We start from the raw sequence: 22,248 nt of genomic DNA on the forward strand, positions 1-22,248 counted from the left end.
GCACACACATATCTGGAGACAAGGGGGCCAACTTGAATAAAATATGGGGGGGGGCACATAAAGCCCCTTCTCCATAATCAATCTCACTCGCACCATTCAGTTTGGGGGGGCGACCCCCTCAAATATTTTATTGGGGTAGGGGATTTATGTAGAAGCTAACCAAGCTATAGCTTAGGGCCCCACTCTCTTGGGGGCCAAAAAAAATTTAAAGGGGAAAAAACTATTCATTGTATTTCAGTTCTACAATTACTTTGATAAAATACATATTTTGTTGCGTGCAAATGGCTTTAGGATACCTATTAGGTCCATAAATTACAGTATAGCATATATTCAACACAAAAAAGGGTGACAATTTGTTGCTGACAAAGGACAGTTGGACATAGAAAGGGCCCCATAGAAAGGACACCTTCAGTAGCTTAGGGCCTCATCAAACCTGAATCCGGCCCTGGTAGGGAGCCAGTGTCCCTAGGAGTTGCATATGTTTGAAGGGAAAAGGTCAACTGAACTTAGAATCATAGAATTCACAGCGTTGGGAGTGACCTCAAGGGCCACCTACTCCAACCCAGGAGTGAAACTAGCCTTTTTTTCACCTGGGGCAAACACCCAGTTTGGCCCCACCCCCATGTCTTACTTTTAAAAGACAGCCCTGTTTAGGGAAGTTTTTTATGTTTAATGCTGTATTGTGCTCCCCCCCCCCTTGTAGTTACAGCCTCTTGATCTCTTTGTTAAGATGTGCTTTTTGGGGGCCTATTGTCATTCAGGAAATGCCACCCTATCACCCTCTTGCAAAAGGGGAGGGAGATGGCATTCGGGTACTTTGGTAGCAATTGGAAAAGGGCACAGCTTGCTTGGAACACAGGCACACATGAGGGTGCTTCAAAGCACTACTTTTTGACACTTGGTACACAAAGTCCTATATTGGTTTTCCTGGTGCTTGTTCGTCTTTATTATTATTGAAGATTTTCTTGATTTACAAAAGTGTGTGCAATGTCTCTCTCCCATATATATATATATATATATATATATATATATCCATGTAACATTTTTACAAATCAGTTTCATTTGTTGAGACATTAAGAAGAAAGGGGGGAAAGAGATGGGGGGGTGGGGGGGGTCGGGTGGCGATGTTTCTAACTATATTGTGTTTTTAATATTTGGTTGGAAGCCGCCCAGAGTGGCTGGGGAAATCCAGCCAGATGGGTGGGTATAAATAATAAATTATTTATTTATTTGTTGTTGTTGTTGTTATGCATATTCTTATTAGAAGTGAGGTTACAGGAAACCAGGCAGAGGACCTTCTCGGTAGTGGCACTCGCTCTGTGGAATGCCTTCCCATCAGATGTCAAAGAAATAAACAACTACCCGACTTTTAGAAGACATCTGAAGGCAACCTTGTTTAGGGAAGTTTTTAATGTCTAATGTTTTATCGTGTTTTTAATATTTTGTTGGGAGCTGCCCAGAGTGGCTGGGGAAACCCAGCCAGGTGCGCAGCGTATAAATAAATTATTATTATTATTATTCACATTTGTGCACCCCCACGCACACAGGCTGGGAACCTCAATGGCGCCCTTCTGGAGGCTTCAACCTGGAAGCTGCAATCCTATACCCATTTACACAGAAGTAGGCTTTATTGAGCTTAATGGGACTTTGCCAAATAAATCTTAACTATGATGGACTTGTGATTGACCAGATTGTGCTGTCAAGAGTTTTGTGACTGGTCTATCCAGCAACTCAAATTGAAGTTACCAGCTACAATCTAGGGGCAATGAGAACTTCGCCCACTCCCTGGTCTTGAAACTCACAGAGATTTCAAAACTAATTTGTGATGAGGTCTGCTATTCAAATTAAAATACAAGGCACCCTTCAAGCTTTCCAGATTCCAGCCGCTTTGGCACCATATCCTCAAGCCTTCTCTTGCGACATTTTCTGCTATTCCTTTAATTTAAACTGATTCACAGCCTGAAGCCATCAAAGCAGTGTACAGCGAGATAATAAAAAAGCAAGCAAACCGTTTCTACAACGGAAAATGTTTTCCCCCCTTGCTTTTCAGGGGTATGCTACTGCTCATGGGCTTAGCAGCTGCCTAACCCTAAATCAAGTAAGGTAAAGGGACCCCTGACAGTTAAGTCCAGTCTCGAATGACTCTTGGGTTGTGGTGCTCATCATGTGCCCAGCATGACTAAGCCAAACCCTAAATCAAGCAAATAAATACAAATATTTAACTAAAGGAAATTGTAGAAATATTTTGACAGATTTGTCTGAGCACTGAGGCTCAAAAGGAAGTACTGTAATTTTAAACAACTGGTGCTGAGGCATTTCATTCTGAATTTGCACAGGATGTTGGCAGGTGGGTGTCCTGCCCCCTCCCCAAATCCTCGCTGTATGTTGCTGCAAAAGCAGCAGCAGCAGTTCCCCCAAGCTAGGGCTGAGCCCTGATGTCACGTACGGGAGAGCAGCTCCCGCCACTTGGCTTGGGAAAGAAGGCGCGCCCATCCATCCTTGCCGCACGCAGCCCTTGGGACTGGTCCACCGCGGCTTGCAGCCTAAGCAGCTTCTGCACGGCCTGGCAGGGCGCTTGTTGCTTCACCTCGCGAGCTCTGACGGCGGAAGCGGTTCTCCAATGGAGCCGAGGAAGGGAGGGCCTAACCGAACACGGCGGGGCGGGCGGGTGGGCGGCCGCCCTACCCTTCAAGTGGGCCGAGGCGGAAGCTGACAGCTTTTCCCGCCGCGCTTCGCCTCAGCAGGGACCGGCGGAGGTTTGCGCTCGCGTGCATGACAGCGAGCTGGTGGAAAATGCTGCGCTTAGCTGCCGGGCTCTTGGCGGCCGCCCTCGCTGCGCTGCTGGTGGGCTGGCACAGCCCTTCGGGGCCCGAGCAGTTGCGGCGCCAGCCTCGCTCCTTCTCCCCTGAGCCGGCGCCCGGAGCCGAGGCCAACAACCTCTTCTGGATAATTCAGGCGAGTCGAGCCGCCTCGTGACCCTTTCGTGAACCCGGGGAGACAGACACGCGGCCCCAGCGCCCCGTGAGAAGGGTGCCCTGCGGGGAAACCGCAGCAGCACTTGGGGTTTAATTCTTAAGGCAAATCATGATCATAACTGTTATAGATGATAACTATGCAACGGTCGCACTGTGTTTTTCACCTATTGTTTTCCTCTTTTCAGAATCGGAGGGGTTAAAGGCACAAATAAACTGGTGTATTGGATGGGGGGGTGTAATGCAGGCTGTTGCTGTGAGGCCACTAATGAATGGCAAATAGTTATTCTGATAACTGAGATCAGGGAACTACATTAATGCGCAGAGAGGTTAGATTTGCCTGGCATGGATATGCTTTGCAACAGGCACAAGCCTTGCCAAGTTCTGATAAGTGAGATCAGAAACTGGCATTAATGCATTGAAGGGTCTGACTTGTGGGTTTGTCCACACTTCTGCTTGTCCCATATGGACATAGCCAGGATTTATTTTAGGAGGGGCAGGCTTTATGTTGAGGGGGGGAGAACCGAAATATCTGCAACACAGCCAGTTAAGTATTTCTATTTATCTACTTGATGGGGGGCAGTTGCCCTCCCTGAACCCCCTGGCTACGTCCATGTTGTCCCATGCTTAGAAAACACAGGTCTGAGCAGTTTTCCCTTTGCCCCACCACTTTCCCCCAGAAAACCTGTTCTTTAGTGCTAAATCAGAACAAATGGCAATAAGTAGAAAACCTGATTGCCATTTGTTTTGATTCAGTGATAAACTGCAAGTTTCCCCTGGGAACAGCGGCAGGACAAACAGAAGTGTGGAGAAGTCCTATGTTTGCAATAGAATGCTGTTAGATGAGTATGTTGCATGGGTAGACCTCGCTCTGGTGAGGATATGTCAGGTGAACCTCTGTTATATGTTCACATGGTGCTAGTACAGCCAGTTTTGCTGGAAATAAAAACTGTAAAAGGCTGTTGATAATTGACATAGCTAATCGATATGAATAAAAAAAATCCAAAAGTGCTCGTTGTGAAATTAAGCTGTCAGTGTTTTAACTCTTGTTCAGTGTAGGCAATATTTGGAACTGTTTCTATACACAATTTCCTAAATATGCTATTCTGTAGGCATTTTGCCAGCCTCCTTTTTTTCCCCCCCTTGTAGGTATCAGATCTACACATCAGTAAGTTTCAGAGTCCCGAACGAGCTTCTGATTTTGAAAAGTTCTGTGCGGAAACGGTTCCTGTCATTCAACCTGTCCTTACTTTAGCAACAGGTGAGACATCGTCTCCTCATCCCCAACCTCCCACTCTAATTACTTTGTAGAATGCATTATTGTACATGAGGTTTGCGTTTCTGAAGTCATGAATGTTGGTTGCTGGTCTGGATCTGAAGTAAAAAGTGGTAGCATTGTCATCAGATGTGTGACTAGGGAAGTGTAACCACAGGGATGAATAGTGGAGCAGGGGAGTTGTAACCTAATAAGAGGCTGTTGGATTGGACCAGTGGCCTATCTAGTCCAGCATCCTGTTTTTATAGTGAGCAATCAGATGCCTATCGGAAAACCACAGGCGGGAAAACCACAGCACTCCTCCCAAATGTGGTTTCCAGCATCTGGTATTCAGAAGCATACTGCCTCAGAAAGCTACTTTCTAACACACTTTTAAAGCCATCAGGTTGGTGGCCATCACTGCCTCTTGTGAGAGTGGATTGCATAGTACTGTATAACTAAGCATTGTGTGAAGAAGTACTTTCTTTTGTCCGTCCTGATTCTTCCAACATTGAATGCCCATGAGAGGGAGAAAAACTTACACCATTCATAATTTTATACAATTCTCTTACTCACCTTTTCTCCAAACTGAAAAGCCCCGAATGTAGCCTTTCCTCATATGGGAATAACAATTCCTGTGTTCCTCCACCCTCCATTACTTTCCCAGTTCCATCATATGATTGCTTTTAATCTTGTCAGAATTCAGCTTCGGTTAGTTTGGGAGCACCAGGTCTTCCCACTTATACTACTACTACTTTTTTTACCTCAGAGGCCTTTTTATGAGTCAGCAGTCTTTGGAAGTAGTATGTACAGCTGCTTTAGAGAAAGAGACAGGGGAAATGTGCCCCTGTTAATTCTTCTCGACCTGTCAGTGGCTTTCAATACCATTGACCATGGTATCCTTCTGGAGTTAGGGGTAGGTGGCACCACTTTGCAGTGCAGCCTTCAGTATGGGATTCCTCAGAGTTCAGTTTTATCCCCTAGGCTGTTTAACATCTACATGAAACCACTGAGTGGGATTATCAGGAATATGCTGATGACACACAGCTCTACTTCTCCTTTACATCTGCAGGCGTGGCCTGTAGCAGAGCCAAGAAACTGAAGCTCAATCCAGAGAAGACCGAGGCACTGTTAGTGGGTGGTTCCCTAGACCGGATGGCTGGGAGGTTGCCTGCTCTTGATGGGGTTACACTCCCTCTGAAGGAGCAGGTACGTAGCTTGGGGGTACTCCTGGATCCTTTGATGTCACTTGAGGCTCAGGTAGCCTCAGTAGGGTAGATTGCCCTTCATCAGCTTTGGCTGGTGGTCCAGCTGCACCTCTGGACAGGGATAGCCTAACTTCTGGTAACTGTTAGGTTAGACTACTTCAAAGTGTTATGCATACGGCTGCCTCTGGTGATGGTTTGGAAACTTCAGCTGCTACAGAATTTGGCAGCCAGGCCGCTCACTGGGACAAGACAGTTTGAGCACGTAACACTGATCCTGGCCTGACAGCACTGACTGCCAATTAGTTTCCAGATCCAACTCACAGTGCTGGTTTTGACCTATAAAGCCTGAGACGGCTCAGGACTCCAATACCTCAAGGACCACCTCTCCCCATATGAACCAACCCAGACCTTGTGATCATCATCTGAGGTCTTTCTTCGTGTGCCGCCTCCATGAGCGGTCAGGAGGGTGGCAACACAAGAGAGGGCCTTTTGTGTGGTGGCTCCCCATTTGTGGAATGCTCTCCCCAGGGAGGCTTGCATGGCGCCTTCATTACATATATGTAGGTAATAATAATAATAATAATAATAATAATAATAATAATAATAATACCTAAACCAGTGTTTCCTCTGTTGTGACACCTTTTGGGAACCCCTACAAAGGCAAGGCTAGCTCCCTCCCTATGCATATTTAGAAGTATGGCCCAGGACTTCCTGTTTTAAATCATTACGTTGTTTCATTCTTTGTTTGTTATTCTATTTATATTCCACCCCATCATGTGTGTTTAGGTTAGAACCATTTCATTGGTATCCATTTCTGTCCCTCAACAGTTTTACCAGTGCAATCCTAACCACGTTTATTCAGAAGAAAATCCTATTAAAATAAATGTGGCTTACTCCCAGATAGGTGGGGTTAGGGTTGCAACCTTAATCTGGATACTAAGAGGAGCAAACTAAAAACAACATTGGGTTTTGTTTGCATATAATTATATATGTATAACCCTATCCTGGAAATTGCTTTGCCCAGGCAGCAGGATGATGAAAAAAACACAAACATTTGAATAATGAGAATGCAAGGTCAGGACGGATTGTTTCTAAAGGTAGCAATGGCACTGCCCTTGAAATCTTGGCTAGTAGCTTCCTGTAATTACTGGATAGCATGGGACTTACAGGAAGAGTTCTAGAGATAAAGGTTATTTTCTTACCATCCTTGCTAACTTCAGAATTATAAAGATTACGTACTAGTGAAAAGACAGTAATTAGAATGGTACTGCCTCTGCCATGTGTGGGAGGTCTGTGAAGGATGTCTTAGACTCCTCCCAGAAAGTCCTAATTTTTACTTTGACTGTCTGCTCTTGGGCTGATGGTCAGTTTTGATCCAACTTCCAAGGTGTCTCCCAAGTGCAGCCCTTCTTTTCCCCATGGCTGCCAGTAAAGTTAAAAATAAAGTACACTCATTGGTATATTTGGGATGGCAGCTGATTGCTTTCTGTTCTGCTGGCTCCACTGTCTCTGGGCGGTGAACTGAACGTAAACCATTACGTTCAGTTTTTAATTCGAGCCAATTCATTTTTATGTCCTTTAAGTAAAACAGAACCTTTCATTCCCTGGGCAGTGGTGCAAAAGTGACCTGTGATATGCAGGGGGCGTGCCTGCTACTGCAGACACTAGCAACTCCAGAATATAAGGCTGGATAATTTAGTACATGCACACCTGACTGTGTTCCATATTTCAGCCTCCTGGTTTTGCCATACAGAACTATGTCATTGGGGGACAGTGGTATGTTTAAATTCAGGGAGGGTAACCAGCCAGTAATGAAATGAACCATGTCCCCCCCCCCCCACACACACACACTTCCTGGTTCTCCAGTAGGCCTCGTAGACAATTTCCCCACCTCCTATCCCTGTCCGTTTGTTCCTCCAGCTTTATAGCTAAATCTTCAGTCATTTGTAAGAGCTGGATCTCAGACAGGTTGGTTAGAGGAGCAAGACTGTGTGCATCATTTGCTGTTTTAGGAATATCTGACAGCATATCAAAGTTCTGCTCAAGTGGAGCTAGAGCTGTTCCCCAGTCCAAGGCCAGTATTCCTCTGAGTCTCTGTCCTCCTCCAGTGTGGTAGATACTTTCCTGCCTTTGGGGACCTTCATATTGCTTTTGGCCATGCATCCTCTGAAGCATCCTCTGTCAGAGCTCTATTTCTTCCTGAAGAACTAACCTTGCTGTACAAAACTTTTTGTTTAGATGCCAATAGGATCCACTCTGCTTAGATTTTGTCCCAGGGAGATTGGAGAGACAGAATTATGCCGCTTGCCATACAGAATTAACGTGAACAATTTAAAATTACTTACATAGCACGACCTTAGATGACCTATTTAATAACAGTACTTTCGTTTATCTGTGATGTTTTTATATGTTTAATGTTCTGTGTCTCTTTTCTTTCATTAACAGGTGATTTGACTGATGCCAAAACAAAAGATAAACTTGGGTCTGATCAGTTTGAGGTGGAATGGCAAACTTACCAGACAATCTTAAAAAGATCTAAAGTCATGGAAAAAACCAAATGGATAGACATCAAAGGGAATCATGGTAAGAAAGATGTGAGACTCTAGAGGTGGGATTCTCATTTATTCTCCACTTGTGAAGGATGGTAGGAAGATGCGGGTTACTCATTCTTTTGCTCCAGGAAGTCTTAACCCTCATCTCAACTGGAAGAGTAACCACCAATTTTAGTCCCCAATTTTGTTCTCCTCCATCGGCAGTGGCCTTGAACAATTCTTCTGAATATGGTCAAATATTCTTCTGAATATGATCAAACATTGTCATAGAAGTATTATTCTTTTTTAGAAATCATGTTTATCATATTTACCAATCTAATATATATGTGTGTGTGTGCGCGCCAGTAAGACCTGTTTGTTGTCAGTCCTGGAAAAAGTCTTTCTGGAATATTTCTGTGGGTCCATTTGTAGTATGTCATCTTTGGCACTGGCCAACCCCCAAGTTCTTCTGCAGTTCTTTGGCCTGTTCTTTCTGAAAAAAATAGAATCTGGAACCTGGACAGTGTCAGCAACTCCCAGAGACCCAAAGAAATGGCAATACGAACTCCCATGTCATGTTACTATAATTTTATCTTTATGTGTACTTGAATTGCATGCCTCTTTGGCTGGAAAGCAGGATAAAATATAATTATAGAATAAATGAAATCAATTAGTTTTTGGTTTTGTTCTATAGCAATTTAGGCATTATCCAGTGCCCCATTATCTATAATTATTATTCCAAAATAAAGGCTGTCTCAGCATATGCATTGTAGAGCAAATCTTGCTGTCCTGGTCAAACTGGAATTAAAGCTTTGATAGCTTCCTGGATATCCAGCTGCAATCTCAAGATTCATACTACACTGGGCTTGTCTTAACCTGGACTTATTTTTTCCGCAGTCTCTTGCTCAATTCTAAATTTGTTTTGAAATGTTGTTTGCCACTTTCATTGCAGATACATTCAACATTCCAGGTCTGGATAATGTCCGGAACTACTACAGGTATGTCAGTGTACCATGATGTCAGAGACTGGCTGGACTCTGAGGTGTGGTGACTGGATTCTGATGAGTGGGAGAAGGGGGATTGGAGACTGACTTGGAAGAAGGCATTAGTGAAATAGGCGAACCTGTAACAGCCAGGAGACCAGAGTCAGAGGCAAGAGAAGCTGCAGGACTGGAGGAATGGATACAGGAGGAGGGAGAGATAGGTAAGGCCAGTGTGGAGTCGAGGGCTTCCACACCTCCTCCTCCTGCCCTGCCCTCACCTCTCCTGCTCCACTGTCTCCCAGGACCAAAAGAGGATTGAAGAGGGAGGAGCAGAAGGTGAAACACAGGCGGAGTCTGCACCTGTTTGTGCGCAGCTCGGATACGGGAGATACATAAGCCAAGGTCGGGGGTATCTGCCTCATCAGATGCACTCTCAGAAGTAGCTGAGACACATAGGACTGATGGACATACCTTTCCCTAACTTGTAAGGGTGCTTTTGACAATGAACCTCTGGACGTTCTCGTCTGACAGCGCTGTGACACATACTGCATTCAGGAATCCAGAAGGAGAGTCGATTGTGTGTGGGACAGAGAGATTCTGTTTTAACAAGGTATATAAGTGTTAGGAAGAATGACTTCATTAAAGTAGCCTAGAAAATAATTATTTAGGAAGTAGTCATCTGCCCCCGTCTTTTGCTTGCCTGTGTTGTTCCTCCTTCCCTGCTGCCACTGTTAGGATTTCTGTGCAGCTCTATTCCTCTGTTTTTGCCCTTAGATTCTCTCTCTCCTAGCCACTATTTTGTACCTTTCTGTGTTAAAAGATGGCATAGGTGATGAACTGAGTCGAATGCAGTTTTGTTTCTCCCTCCCTTAGTCTTACTGGGCAGTAGTCAACTGAACTTTACTCAGATTAGACCCACTGAAAGTAATGAATAGGACTAAGCTAGGTCCATTAATTTCAGTGGGTCTACTCTGAGTAAAGCTTAGTTGAGCACTAGGCAGTGTGTGCATTTATTCCTTTTTACATTTCTCTTTCTTCCAGATTTTTCTGACTACAGTATTCCCATCTCATTTTGGTAGGAAATATTCTGCTTGGAAAAGGGACGGCTCCTTCCATTACATCCACAGCACACCTTTTGGCAAATATTCTTTCATCTGTGTGGATGCGACTCTCAATCCAGGCCCCAAGAGACCCTACAATTTCTTTGGGATATTGAAAGCGGTAATGTAAAACACCATGCACTGCAGCCTTAGCTTGTCTTTATTAGTCTCTGGCTAATAAAATCCTAAGCCTGTGTGTTACACCTGCCTGAAGTCCAAAGTCTGCGGGAAGCCTTTAGAGCAGTAGTTTTCAAACTTTCTCGGGCCTGTGTGATTTCATGAACTCATCCCCAGTGTCCCCTACCCTACCCCTATAAAAAGCATTATTCAGAATAGCCGTTTGCATGGCCCACTAAAGTCAAGGTAAAGGGACCCCTGACCATTAGTCCAGTCACGACTCTGGGGTTGCAGCGCTCATCTCGCTTATTGGCTGAGGGAGCCGGCGTACAGCTTCCGGGTCATGTGGCCAGCATGACTAAGCCACTTCTGGCGAACCAGAGCAGCGCACGGAAACGCCGTTTACCTTCCCGCCAGAGCGGTACCTATTTATCTACTTGCACTTTGACGTGCTTTCAAACTGCTAGGTTTGCCTTAAAAATGGGTTTCATTCTCTAATATGAACTGCTAGATGTTTTTATTACTTTATTGTTGCTTTTTCTTTGCTGAAAAGGAAAGTTCATGTGCAACATTTTAATATCACCTTTTATTTTAGCCATTTTGATTCATGAATTAAGTATTATAAGTATCTTATACTTTATTCTGCAACTGGCTCAGAGAACATATACTGATGGCAAACCTGTAGAAAATAAATAAAGAAATACCCTTTTTCTCTTTCGCAAAGCAATCTTCCAACACAGAGGAGAGGAAACTCTAACCCACAGGCCTAATTAGTCCTGGCACGGATCCCAATTTGGCCCATAAGGCTGTGTTACCTACAAATGACACCCATTTGCCCTGCCCTTGGCATCATATGTGATGTGAGGGGTAGCAAAGGTATAGACACAGCTACAAATTAAAATTAGTTCCTGATTGTTTCCTTACATGTGGGGTTCCCCTCTGGCATCAGCCGTGCTAGGAAACTCCTTGTTGAGAACTCTCAAGGGGGCTTGTTGTTCTCAGTTTGCAGGAAGATTCAATTTCCTCCAAACAGAGCATCTTTCCTTTCCCAAATGGGCTTGATTGGCAGTTACAGCAAGACCCCTTGAAGGTGCAGTGCCTGCATCAATCAGCATGCATTTAAAACAGGGGTCAGCAACCTTTTTCAGCCATGGGCCGGTCCACTGCCCCTCAGACCATGTGGTGGGCTGGACTATATTTGGGGGGGGGGGGAATGAACAAATTCCTATGCCCCATAAATAACCCAGAGATGCATTTTAAATAAAAGCACAAATTCTACTCATGTAAAAACACCAGGCAGGCCCCACAAATAACCCAGAGACGCATTTTAAATAAAAGTACACATTCTACTCATGTAAAAACATGCTGATTCCCGGTCCGTCTGCGGGCAGGATTGAGAAGGCAATGAGGCTGCACCCGGCCCCCGGGCCTTAGATTGCCTACCCCTGATTTAAAACAAGGTTGCAGTAAGTGCTGATTGGGGTTGTAGGAATTAAGGATCCAACCCACTGGCCAGATCTAGTTCCCCACCCCTGTTCTAACAGTTGGGCTCCAGTAAGGAAACACCCGCTATCTCAGGCTATTAACATTCCTGGACAAGTATTGCCTTAAGGCAGGAATAGGGAACTGTTTTTGCCCCATGAGCCACATCCTTATCAAGATTAGGCTTGCAGGTAGATGGGGCCATCCGTCCTATCCATGGCATGGGTGTTGCAATGGCATTGTGCAAAGTGCTTAGAAGTCATGGCTTCAGACACCTTGCAAGGTGTTGCTAGCAACAGGAGTTATTTTCTTGTTGTTCGGCAAGGGATTCAATGCAGGTTTGGAAAGCTGGGCTGCTTAAACGGAGCAGGATTTAACTCCCACCAATGAGTAGAGATTAAATCCTGCTGCTTTGGCTGCCAATGCAGGATTTAACCATGTTCTCCCCACTCACTGGTGATATCAACTGATGGACAGAGTGACTTGGGAAAAATGACACCGTGTACCATATTGGACCCCTTGCGGGACAAGGGTGAAACCCACAGTGATTTGCAGTAAACTGATAGCAAAACACATATCCATATTAATCTATTGGATCTGGTAATGATAGTTTTCATATATTTTTCCTCTGTTTTTTACATTCCGGCTGCAGACTGGAATGCTCATTGTCAATTATTTCCATTTGCCTGCACAAACTGTTATGTTTAAATCATAGTTTTGCTTTATATGAAGAATATTGTGGTGGAAGTCAGTGCTAGGGGAGGCATTCTGAGAGTTTCCAGTGGCAGTTCTTCCCACCCCCCATGAAAATAACAGGCACTAGCATGGGCACAGGCAGAGAAGCAGCTCCTCACGCGCGATTAAGCAAAACAATAGAAATATTTAACAAACTGACCAATCACATTGGTTCTGGCCCCCTAGCAAAGGTCCTGCCCCCCCCCAACAAGAATCCTGGCTATGCCCATGGGCTATAGGAACCTGATCTGGATTGGATCCTGTCATGAGGCAAGGCAGTAGAGGAGCTTTGACCCTTTGATCCTTTCTTATATTGGCAAGAAAGAATCAATATTTTGGTAATGCCAATTGTAGGTGTGGTGGGCCAGGTTGGGACCACAGCAGGGAGCAAAGACTTCTATCCCCGGTACCCTCGTGTCTCGGGTCCTCCTCAAGATCAGGTCCCTAGTGCCTATACTATTCTGCTTCCCCGCCCCCATTGTTATGTGGAATGTGGCTTACATGATACGCAGGCTTATTTCTTCAAACGTGCATATTGGCATTTTAATGACAAAAAGAACTTTGAGAAATAATTTGGAAATATCTGCTCACAGTTTCCCTGCTTTTTAGAGCAGCCGTCGATAAATGCCTCTTGCAGCCCAGCCTGATGAATGATTCACTCAAAAGCAAGTCCTGCTGAGTTAAATAGGACTTAACACCTTAGTGTGTGTACCTAGGACTACAGCCTTAATATCCCCTAAACTTTGTATTATGTTTAAGACCTGGTAGCTAACGGAGTGTCTGGGAAAACCCAGCCAGATGGGCGGGGTATAAATAAATTAACAACAACAACAACAACAACATGCTGCTAAAGCTCTTGCAATTGCTCTTTCATTTCAGAATAAAATGCAAGAACTGTCTTCACTGGCTGCAGAAAGTAGCGGCAGTAACCATTCCATTTGGTTTGGCCATTATCCCACCTCAGCAATCGTCTCTCCATCCCCAGGAATACGAACGGCAATGCGGTAATATTTCTTTTCCTTTCTGGTGCAAACGTATTAATGTTTTTCAGCTGTTGTTGTTAATTGGCTACAAGTTAGTATTTCTTCTCCAAAATCAACGATAATCATTTATGTTTCCGTTAGCTCTGCCACAGCATATTTGTGTGGGCATTTCCATACGCTGGGTGGTCTGATGCCAGCTCTACATACTCGCCATCGTGACGGAACTCTAGAGCTGGAACTGGGAGACTGGAAAGATAACAGGAAGTAAGAAAATTTGTGCTATGGCCTTTTTTATAGTACTGGTCTTCTAGCAATGTAAAATCAGTGCAAATGTCATTTTAGCTGGTTCAGAATGAATCTCCCCACTGGGATGACGGTGATAAAAATGGATGACGATTCAAATGTGGGTGAAGGAGAACCAGGCATTGTTAGTGCAGAGGTACGGGATAGCAATTCAGGGAGGCCACAGTACCTTCATATTGCCAGGATTCAAGCTCAGCTTGTTTTTCCTCACCCATCTCACAGTTGCATCCAAGCAACTGTGACAAAAGCAGGACTTTGTGTTTAGAGTTGTCACACTGCTCTATATTGTTATCACTTTTTTTAAAAAAAGAAGTTGCGTGTTTGACAATTCTAGATTAAGAAATTCTGGCTGGGGCAAGGTATCTACTCAAGTCATCAGCTTTTCATCAAAAATGGATTAAGTGGAAGCAGAGGAAATTGGAAAAATCAGTAAAACGTAGCACCAGGCAGTATAAATCTTCTATCCTTAAGATGTTATTTGTTAACCAAAAGTGTACTGCTTTTGATTGTGAACATCAGGTACAGGATCCTTGCTTTTGATCACGATCTCTTCAGCTTTGCTGACCTGAAGTTTGAAGAATGGCCTGTGGTTCTTATCACCAATCCCAAATCATTGCTTTATAGTAGTGCTGCTCATGAACCACTGCAGAGAATCCTTCACTCCACCCACATCCGGTAATCTGATGTATCTTTGCTACTTCTAAACTTTTTTAAAAATAAGTTTCTTGTGCAAATGTGACATATACAGACATTAACACTGCAAATGCTGTCAATTTTGAATGCATTGTAAAAGATGTTCAACAGGCCACATTGTGCGTGCTGTTAAATGGGTTAACAATCTCTTACGTTAACAATAATTTTAAAAAGGAACATCCCGTTCTACAGCAAAGTAGAACAGCAAAGTCAATCCAGTAATTTCTGCCTCACCCGCCTTGACTGCGGAATCATTTATACCAGGCATCTTCAACTTTCGGCCTTCCAGATGTTTTGGACTACAATTCCCATCATCCCTGACCACTGGTCCTGTTAGCTAGGGATCATGGGAATTGTAGGCCAAAACATCTGGAGGGCCGCAGGTTGGAGATGCCTGATTTATACAGTACATGGTCATTTTTATTTTACGCTTACAAGTGCTATATCTTAACAAGTTCCATGATATACTGGTTTATTTCTTTTACTTAGAATTTTGGCATTCTCTCCTTCTCCTATCAAGTTTGTCAAGGTCAGCATTGATGGCATTCATCTGGGGAATGCTGTTCATGTGTCTGGACCTCTCTATGTACTGAAATGGGCCCCTCAAAACTACAGTGAAGGGTTTCATCAGATAGAAGTGGCAGTTCAGGTGAGTTCTCTGCTGATGCTTATAAATTTATCACACATTTTATAGCATTCAAGCTACTGGAAAAAAAGTATTTAAGAGCAGGTTTTTGCTTGGAAGAGCAAGATCAATCCCCATTCATCCACGATTACTTATTGATTGATGCCGGGCAAATTATTATTTCTCATCCTCATTAAAATGAAAGCAGTAGAAATACCACAGAGTTATTCTGGATGACAGAGAGCAAGAATATATAATGGCTTTTGTGTATTTTATGCTTGCTTTCCCAGTATTTATGACTCTCCCTGGTAGTGTAACCAAAGAAATGGAAGGTGAGGCTATGCAAATAGAAGCAGGGTTATGTCTAATGTCGCAGAGGTTGGAAGTGGATTTAGACCTCCCCCATAATGCTACTGCTAAGTTTGAAGGACCCCTGGGCCCAGCCCAATGATCTTACTAATTATCAGTTAGGGTCGTGAGCTGTTTAGAGTCCTTTTATGCAAGAGGTAATTCTTATGATCTGGAGACTGGGCTTGTTTATTTATTTATAAAATAAATGCAGAACCATAAAATATCAAGGCAATGCACAATAAAATAGGGGGGGGGGGCGGCCCAGGTAAACCCCACCCCACATAATCGATCACAAGACACGTGCACCATTTAAATGGCAATGCCCATCAAGTGGGGGGGCAGCCCCCTCAAATATTTTATTGGGGGGGCGGGCAAAAGAACCTCGGCCCTTAGGAATCGGCTCCTATGCTCAGAGCCAAACGGAGCACTGCCAAGTGATACTGCTTTTGTGGCCAGACCCAGAGGCATTCTGGCTGAGGTAAGATGGTGGCTGCTTCAGCCATGTGGCCCAGTGCCCCTCTCAGTACCAGCCCTAAAATAATGAGATACTATTAATAGGTGCCAATGTTGGCAATGGTGGGCACTCTTGAGTCCTTGGTACTTGCTCAAGAACGCTGGTGTCATCCCTGCTTCATATAGACTCCTTTCAACTTTCTTCTACAAGAGTAAACCACAACGATCGCCTCACCTGGCGAGAAAATAACTGTGCTTGGGAATACTTTGCAGTGAAGGTGAAATCTATCCACTGCCCACGACACGGGATGCCCAAACCATCACTGGCTGTGATCCCAGGTTCTCTGCAATATGCATACCTCCCCTCCCACTCACATGTGCATGTTTACACACACACCACACAACAGAATGATGGGCTTTTCACTGGTAAAGATGTTGAGTTGTTTTGCTATCGCACATTTAAAAGTCTTGTTCATTTCTTTGTGTTCCCATGTTTAGGATGCCAGTAATAGGAATGCCACTCGGCTTCATACGTTTGCTATGGAGGAAAACCTCTCCCTCACATTTAACCTTCTGGCATCTTGGGTGCTTCTTACTGACCTCTATGTATTGGTGAGTTTTCCAGAGGGGGAAAGAGTGAGTGAGTTGTGTGGGGACAGAAGTTTCTTTAACACACTTCGCCAGCAACTGCTTTTTTTGGCAGTTCACAACAGCTGAAAATAAAAAATAAAGGTAACAAAATCAGCTAAAACAATGTAGAAAATAAAAGGTTGTCAAATACACAGGCGCCTTAATGCATCCAAAAGTGTTTTGGATAAGAAAAGTTTCGCATCCTTTCCAGAGTCCTTGTGGCACTATTTTAAAAGAAAAGATTAAAACTCATGGAAAACACCACCATGCTGGATTTGACTTTTGCTGTGGGTGGGTGTGATCTCCTTTCCCTCTAGATCCTTTAGTATTTTTTTGGTCTGTTGCCTTCAGTGATTCCCAAATGGTGGTAAATAAATTTTATTCTCCCACCACATTATGAGAGATCAATATGGTGGGGGCTGTGTTTGGCTTACTAAATATATATATCTATAATTGTATTCTTTCTTTTTCAGGTTCGAGTAGTGTTTGTACTAATGGTTGTAGTTCAAATTGCCTTGTTGGTTATTTTCCGGTATCGAGGAAAGCCTACACTTAAAAGTAAGAGAAATTCTTTTTCTTGAACACAATTTTGATCCTTCCTTACCTTTTTTCTTTTTCTTTAAGTACCAGTACTTTAAATTAAGCAAATGCACCAGTGTGATTTTCAGATTGATTCTACCCCTGCCCCTTTAAAAAGAATCTAATAACCTCTGTAGGCTGAGTATTCTATTCTTCAAAAGATAGATACTAACGAACAGCTAAATTTTGGTTTGGTTTGAAAATGTCAAATGTCTCAAAGACTTCATGAATGCGTGTCCATGCATCTTGGATGGATTTTGGGCGCAATCCACCGGGAAGTTTTCTTGCACTACATCCAATTGATTTCAGTGAATGAATCTGTCCTTTGATGGTGCTGTAAATGTATCACTTTGTAAAAAGTTGCTGCATTTCTGTTTTTAAAAGTAGGGAACTTCAAATTAAAAGTTTGTTTCCTTTTTAGGACCTCTGGGCAGAGCAATGTGGGCTTCTTTTTCTCTTCACATCTTGAGCAAAATCAACTTTTTCAACCACTCATTTCTCCTGTTGAGCTTCTATACTCTTCTGGGTAAGATGCAAATAGGCACAGCGAGTTCATGGACATGCCAATAGAGCTTCTAGCTCAAAACCCTCTATTATGTTGTGTTTAACTAAATAGCGGCTTGTTTTTTTAAAAAATCATGCGTTTGCATTCTGTAAAATTTATAATTCAACTCTTAACGTGGGGCAGAAAACATCTGTAGGGTACCCAAGCTTGCCTGAATAGTGATTACAAATAACTTGTAAATTTCAGGAGATAATTTGTTAGACATCATATACCCACGTAGGAATGTTTTCATATTTGGCAAGCTACAGGTTTTTGTAAGAGGCACTGAATAACAATCCCAAGATACGCGAGTAATGCTGCTGAGAGGCACCCAGCAAGTCCTTGTGCTACCAGTGCTGCCCAAAACAATGCTAGTTCTTAGAAATTAAACAATGCAGTGCATGTTGAGCCGTGCTTTTAAAAATGTGCACATTTCAGCCCTTATTGCTACAGTGTACTGTTTTAAGATTTAGCACTTCTAATTTCGCAAAGTAGTTTACAGATTCGGCCACTCTGAGTGACTTGCCTACAGTCTATGACACAGGTGGGGCACAACCCAGGTTTCCTGGATCCAAGTCCAGCTTTCCAGCTACTTGATCACAGTTGCACTTAGGAAATGTCTGGAAAAATACCATATTTTTCGCCCTATAGGACGCACTTTTCCCCCTCCAAAAATGAAGGGGAAATGTGTGTGCGTCCTATGGGGCGAATGCAGGCTTTCGATGAAGCCTGGAGAGCGAGGGGTTGGTGCGCACCGACCCCTCTCGCTCTCCAGGCTTCAGGAAGCTCTCCGCAAGCCTGGGGAGCCCGCGGGAATTCCCGCCGGGCTCCCCAGACTTGCGGACAGCAGCCTGCAGCCCGAAACCCGGGGAGTGCAGCAGAGTGCGCCCCGGGATTCGGGCAGATATCCGCAAGCCTGGGGAGGCCGGCGGGAGTTCCCGCCGGGCTCCCAAGGCTTGCGGAAAGCAGCCTGTCCTGGGAGCCTGAGCTTCCCCCGCCCCAGTCCCGCGCCTGGGGGGGAAATATTTTTTTTTCTTTATTTCCCCCCAAAAAAACTAGGTGCGCCCTATAGGGCGAAAAATACGGTACTCATCTCCCACCTTTCCTTGTGCAGTTCAAGGAAGCTCACCCAAATCATGCAATGCAATACAATTAAGGGTTCTGTTTTCTGCCTATAAATCCAACAAAATCTAACCTTTAACAATATGTCACTGCTTTTCAATTGCATTATTTACACTAATACCTTACCTGGCTATCTGTTTTTGTTGTCATGACTTGTTTTAATGGATATTGGACAAAAAATTTTTTTCCTTAAGACAGTGATTTGGGGGCTAGGTAGGCTAGATTACAAGTTGTTCTTGTCACATTCAGTGTAATGCACTTTTCTTCTCTATAGGGCCCTGGTTTATTGGTGATATTATAGATGGACATCTGGGCGCCTGCTTTTCCTTTGGAGTAATAGTTGATGGCCATTTCTTTGAAGGCAGTACGACCTTCCTTGTTGGAATTTTGCAGGTAGGATTCTTAGTAAACTGGTTAACAAATAGCCTCTTGTTTGATGTTTTCTGAAACATCTCATTTGAAATAAATTGTAGTGAGAGTGGTCAACCTAAATATTTGTTTTGAGGGGGAAATGAATATGATATGTTTCAAGCAATAAATCTAATAGACTAGGGCATTTTATGTGTTATTATCATAGTTGGAGTTGTTCCTGGAAACTAACAGGAAGCCAGTGTAGCTTGCAAACATCAAAGTAACATGCTCCATGAATTGGATCCCAGCTGAAGTTTCCAAACATTTCTTTAAGGGCAGCCTCATGTAAAGCACATTGCAGCAATCCATTATTGTTATCACCATCATCATCATCATCCAGCCTGGATGCAAACTAGGCATGTACAACTGTAGCCTGATCTGCCTTTTCCTGGAAAAGGAAGTATTGGAAGGATACAAGGCAATAATCTCTTAAAATGTTTTTCAAAATATCTTTGCATCCCTTCTTGATGGAACTGCTGCATTCTGCAGGAAAGCACCCACTCAGCTGTCCTCTGTGTGTCTTTGGGGGATCACAGAATTGCACAAAATGCAAGGCAAAATGATGGTGGTATTGTCTAGAGACAACTAAGCAGAGTCTGGAATGGTTTCAAATGGGATGGGGGGGCCATGTGTTGAGATTCTTGCATTGCAGGGGATTGAACTAGACGGCTCTTGGGGTCTCTTCCAGCTGAATGATTCTATGGACCTATATCTATTTTGTCTTGGCAGGTGGCATTCTTTAACTTACCATTGATGGCATATACATGTTGGTGTCTATTGCTGCGTTGCCAAGGATACGGTTTTGGCTACTATCTGCGTCATGCCAAACAGTGGCCCATCCACCTCAGCATGGCACTCCTGTTTTTGTGGCAGGTCTATTCCTGCTTTTTCCTGTTGAAGACATATGGAACTGTGGCTTTCTTCTTATCTCCACTGAGAATGTGGACTGTGGGCCTAACCCTCTTTCTGGTCTACAGAACCTGGACATTGCAGTCTTCTATGCTGAGAAGCTTTATTGTTGAAATGAAGAATGCACAAAGTTCTTAATAGGCTGCTTTTCGGGCAACTGAAGTGCCATTTCACTTGAATTGTTAAGTGGTGAAGCTGTGAACTGCAGGTCTGTGTAGATGCTATCTCTGCAGCCTGAACAACTGAATGTGGAGGCTTGGAGCTGCCCCTAATTTATTTCCGAACTGCGGCATAATAGGGTGTTCAGTTACACAAAGCTGTAAAGGGATCCGTAATGTCTTTCCCAGGAGCTGCTTCCTTATTACATTTGTAATTTTGTTTTGAATTGCTGTCACCTTCATGTTGAATGAAGTTCTCAAATGGAATATTGTAATGGGATACAATTGCTTCTACTTTTCGTTTATATCTGGCACACGATACCTGTGTTTATATAAGGTGCTTTGGAAGCACACGCTGTTATGGATTTGGCCATAACAGAACAATCATATTACTTATATACCCATATATTGTATTGACCACAGTTTAAAGCACTTTTTTGTTTTGGTTTTGGTTTGGTTTTCTTCACCTTCTGCACTTTTACTTCCCCACTGAAATTTTCAATGATTTTTTATTTTTTATTTTTAAAGAAAGATGTGAGCTAGAGGCCAGAAGCAAAGCTTCAGGCTGGGAAGCCATATAGTCAGAGGGATATTTGATTTCTGTTTTAATCCAAGGCTGCTGCTATGGGGGAAGTAAGGCCCTCTTGGGGTGTTCATGCTGTGAACCCCTCCATCATAGGCTCAGGTTGTAAATAAACCATATATCATAAAGACACCACAGTCTCTGCTGTGCCTCATTCCGAAAGGAAACATGAACTCCTCGGTAAGCTCCTAGAACGTGCAACAATACAAACTACTTCTTCATGCTGCCACAACTTTTATTTGGATATTTAGTGACAAAGCCAGATCTAGACACAACCTGATTCTTTAAGGGCAGCATGTCGGCATCTAGAATAGACTGAACTCCACTTCCCTGAGCAAATGAATCACCTATCCGTAGCACCTCTGTCTTGCTAACATTAAGTTTGTGTGTTGGCCCTGATCCAGCTCATCACTGATTTTGCACTTCTGGTACATCACTTTAATAAGCTGAGAATGAAAACTAGAGTTAGAGGTCATCTGCATGCTGGTGACCCTTCAAACCAAATCACTGAATGACCTCTTCAAGCAGTTTCCTATTGAAGTTAAAAAGCCCTGGGAGTTGCTATATTGGGGAGGGGGGGTTAATCCTGTGAACACTGGCGGAATCTTAATGCATGCTCACTTTGAGGAGTACATGAAATAGTGAATTAAGTGGTATTTCGTACGCAATTTTGAAAAAAATGCAAACTTCATACACCCCTGCTCTCCACACATGTACATACAGCACACTAGACATGCAGTCTCAATTCATATATAAACACTCATACATATGTTCTCTTGCCATATTTCCAGTCCTCCAGGAGTAGTCTAAGAGTAGCTGGAAATTGCACCTTTTATTTTGTACGGATCAGTCTATGCAAAACATCCCTCTGGTTGCCCTTTATAAAGCATCTTTCTCAAAATGAAACAGAGCATTCAGAGATGTGACACCTCCAGTTGCAGTGCTAAGCACCACCGCTCTGCCTCTCTCCTGCTTTCTCCTTAAGAGTAAATGACAGCTCCCCTCCCATAGCTCTGGGATGAGGTTAGGGGGGAAATGCTGCCTTTTATCTCTCAGCTCTCTGCTGAGATTAGAAATATAATATCAGTCTTGACTACTCCATCAAAATCCACTCTTATGAGGCAGTCAGAGGGATGTTTTATCTCCTGAGCAGAAGATAAAGCACTTTGTCTGCTCTTTAAAGATCACACTACAGAACAGACAGAGTTTTTATCATCCGATCAAAGCAGGAGATAAAGTTGCAGGGGAGGCTTGGCTGGTTTGAGTCAGGCTACCCTCGCTATAAGCAAATATCAATGTGTGTTATTTAGTTCTTCCCCTATTACTCAAATGGTTGTTTAGGCTGCGCTACTATAGTATTGGGCACTGGTGTGCCTGCAAAAGGCCTCAAGAGTAAGAATCCTTTCAAAAATTCACACTGCACAAAAAGGCTGTTTGCTCTTCTTACTGAGTTTGTTTGTAGTGGCTTAGCCTCTCCCTTAAATGTTTCCATATTCCATTGGATGCCAAGAGTAGACACCC

At 43.6% G+C, this 22,248-nt stretch overlaps 1 protein-coding gene across 2 annotated transcripts; it reads left to right on the forward strand.

Annotated features, from left to right (window-relative positions):
* Positions 1-2,471: 2,471 nt before the first annotated feature.
* TMEM62 (transmembrane protein 62) lies at positions 2,472-20,859 on the forward strand. Of its 2 annotated transcripts, none has more exons than XM_077927321.1 (14): positions 2,472-2,955; positions 4,122-4,233; positions 7,881-8,018; positions 8,919-8,964; positions 10,029-10,170; positions 13,263-13,387; positions 13,508-13,630; positions 14,189-14,344; positions 14,852-15,011; positions 16,290-16,403; positions 16,895-16,979; positions 17,422-17,526; positions 18,941-19,059; positions 19,807-20,859. In XM_077927321.1, exons 1-14 carry the CDS (start codon positions 2,773-2,775, stop codon positions 20,122-20,124), a joined length of 1,926 nt encoding a protein of 641 aa, XP_077783447.1. In that variant the 5' UTR covers positions 2,472-2,772; the 3' UTR covers positions 20,125-20,859. The 2 variants fall into 2 exon arrangements, with proteins under 2 accessions (XP_077783447.1, XP_077783452.1); XM_077927326.1 differs by lacking the exon at positions 2,472-2,955 and adding an exon at positions 5,300-5,436 and having other exon boundaries at positions 4,120-4,233.
* Positions 20,860-22,248: the final 1,389 nt, after the last annotated feature.

Source organism: Podarcis muralis, chromosome 1, assembly GCF_964188315.1.
Source record: "Podarcis muralis chromosome 1, rPodMur119.hap1.1, whole genome shotgun sequence".
Lineage (NCBI taxonomy): Eukaryota > Metazoa > Chordata > Lepidosauria > Squamata > Lacertidae > Podarcis > Podarcis muralis.

Excerpts from the sequence above, each read along its gene's own strand:
- TMEM62 (XM_077927321.1), top strand. The coding sequence starts at position 2,773 with ATGACAGCGAGCTGGTGGAAAATGCTGCGCTTAGCTGCCGGGCTCTTG. Across the intron at positions 14,345-14,851 it reads CTTCACTCCACCCACATCCG|AATTTTGGCATTCTCTCCTT; the intron begins GTAATCTGATGT and ends TCTTTTACTTAG. Across the intron at positions 19,060-19,806 it reads TCCTTGTTGGAATTTTGCAG|GTGGCATTCTTTAACTTACC; the intron begins GTAGGATTCTTA and ends TTGTCTTGGCAG.